This window comes from Austrofundulus limnaeus, unplaced genomic scaffold, assembly GCF_001266775.1.
Source record: "Austrofundulus limnaeus strain Quisiro unplaced genomic scaffold, Austrofundulus_limnaeus-1.0 Scaffold339, whole genome shotgun sequence".
In the NCBI taxonomy this organism is placed as follows: Eukaryota; Metazoa; Chordata; class Actinopteri; order Cyprinodontiformes; family Rivulidae; genus Austrofundulus; species Austrofundulus limnaeus.
The window spans coordinates 311,865-313,771 of record NW_013952741.1 but is presented as its reverse complement, the minus strand read 5'-3'; the positions used below and the strand labels follow the sequence as shown (position 1 = coordinate 313,771).

Below are 1,907 nucleotides of genomic sequence, written 5' to 3'. Positions count from 1 at the left end.
CACCAGGCAATATTATCGTTTATCGCAATAAATTTTGAGACAATTAATCGCCCAGCAAAATTTGTTATCGTGACAGGCCTAGGCTAACTCCTGAATCTCTGCAGGGCGTGTCTCTACAGAGAGCCTTTTTATACTGAGCACAGTACTCTGACACGTCACGCTGTACCACACGTCACAAGGGACTTCAAACGTGGTAGTATTTTTTAAACCCCTAGATGGCAGCACCAAGCCGTTTTTGACCAAATATCGACGATTTAAACTATTTTAGACGAAAATGTTAAATTTAGGTCAAAAATAGCAAGGTATTACACTTAAGACACAATTTGGGCAGTTTATTTGTTAAAAAAAGTTGATTTTGGGGTAAGTTACACTTTAAAAAATCTTTAGCTGTTTATTGCAACTAATGTTGACCCTACTAGTCAACTAGTAAAGACTAAAACTAATATATTGGCTAGTTATTTGTTTTACTTACACTTTATAGTTTAACTAAACATTCCAGCTCAGTAAATAATGTTTCTAAAATGTTTGCTAGTTTTACTTGTAAACACAAGTAAAACTAGTTGTCCTGTGTAACTGGTTTTGGCCTTGTTGTAAAATTCAACATACTTATTAGTTGTCTGGTAAAGCTTTAACTGTGTTTTAATAGTGAACTACAAGTACAAAATGCTAGTTTTTTTAACTAGTTCTCCTTAGTGATAATGAGCTAATTAATAAAACAAAATATTGATTAGTTGYCCAAAGTAAGACCAGTATAACAAATTGTTTTCAGTCGTGTCAGTTGTTGATGGTTTTAACCACCTGAGGGACAAAACGTTATAAGATTTCTATATTAGTTGTCTGATTCGTCTGTGCTGTGCCAAATTTCACCAAACCATTAGAAGTTATTGGTGCAGCTGAATTATTGTTGTWTATAAAGTTCAAAATGCAAACTTTTGATTTGCATTAAATTTAAAATAACTGATTGTTTTAAATTATTTGAAATAATCTGCATGCTTGGGTTGAAATAACAAACAAATTGTATGTGTGTGGGTTTTTTTCTTTGTCAGAAAATGACCGGCCCACCTCCCTGGTCCCTGACCTTATTGATTACAACATGCCTCTTACTGCCACCTACCTGAAGCAAATGAAACTGCAGTGCATGACTGCCACTGAGAGGGTAAGTGTCTGCCTGCCACTGGATATTTGTCACATATTTGATACAAATTGTCCTCAGTAAATAAATGTTAAAAAAGCCGGGCCACAGTTAAAACCCTGCTGTTCAGCTGGATGAGTATTTGCAGTGAGAGCGCACGTCTCCAGAATGTTTCCTGCTGAGCCTGCAGGGAGAGCGGTTTTGTGCAGGCGAATCGGGGCATCCTTCCTCCYAACTTTTAATTCATTATTAAACGAGCAGAGTCCTCTTCCTGCTGGGAGGAGGAGCGCCAAGTGAAGTGAGGATTAGGGAAGCTTTTGTACGAGAGACGTCATGTGTAAAACCACTCCCATGTGTCGCTGGCAGAGAAAACACTCAAAAAGCGCTGCCACTAAAGTGCAGGGAATGGTACTTGGTGCTGTTAATGGAGGAATAATTAGGATTATCTGAAACAATGACCCAGACTGGGATTTGTGGGTGAGTACAAATGACCAAACTCCTCTAATAAAATTTAATTAAATAGATTAATCGGTGAATAATTGACTTAGAGACAGGGTTGGAGGGGACTTGCAGGAGAGCGTTCCCTGTTTCTGCTCCGGTTCACAGTTTGAAGCTGCAGATGGTTCAAAATGCTGCAGGTTTGTCATAGTGGGGGAAATCACATGATGGGAATGTTTGTTTAGTCTGTTGTGGCCTCACTTCTCAGCTGCCTGCATGCAGTTTGCCAGAACTAGGTTGAAACACAAAGTTGGAATATGAACATGTTCATTATCCT

General features: G+C 38.4%; 1 protein-coding gene across 1 annotated transcript in view; it reads left to right on the top strand.

Moving 5' to 3' along the window:
• nol4la (nucleolar protein 4-like a) overlaps window positions 1-1,907 on the top strand; it is a gene marked incomplete at its 5' end in the record, with an annotated part of 15,220 nt that overhangs the window by 5,093 nt on the left and 8,220 nt on the right. The window contains 1 exon segment of the mRNA XM_014022712.1: window positions 1,047-1,156. Within this exon segment, the coding sequence (XP_013878166.1) occupies window positions 1,047-1,156 (110 nt within the window).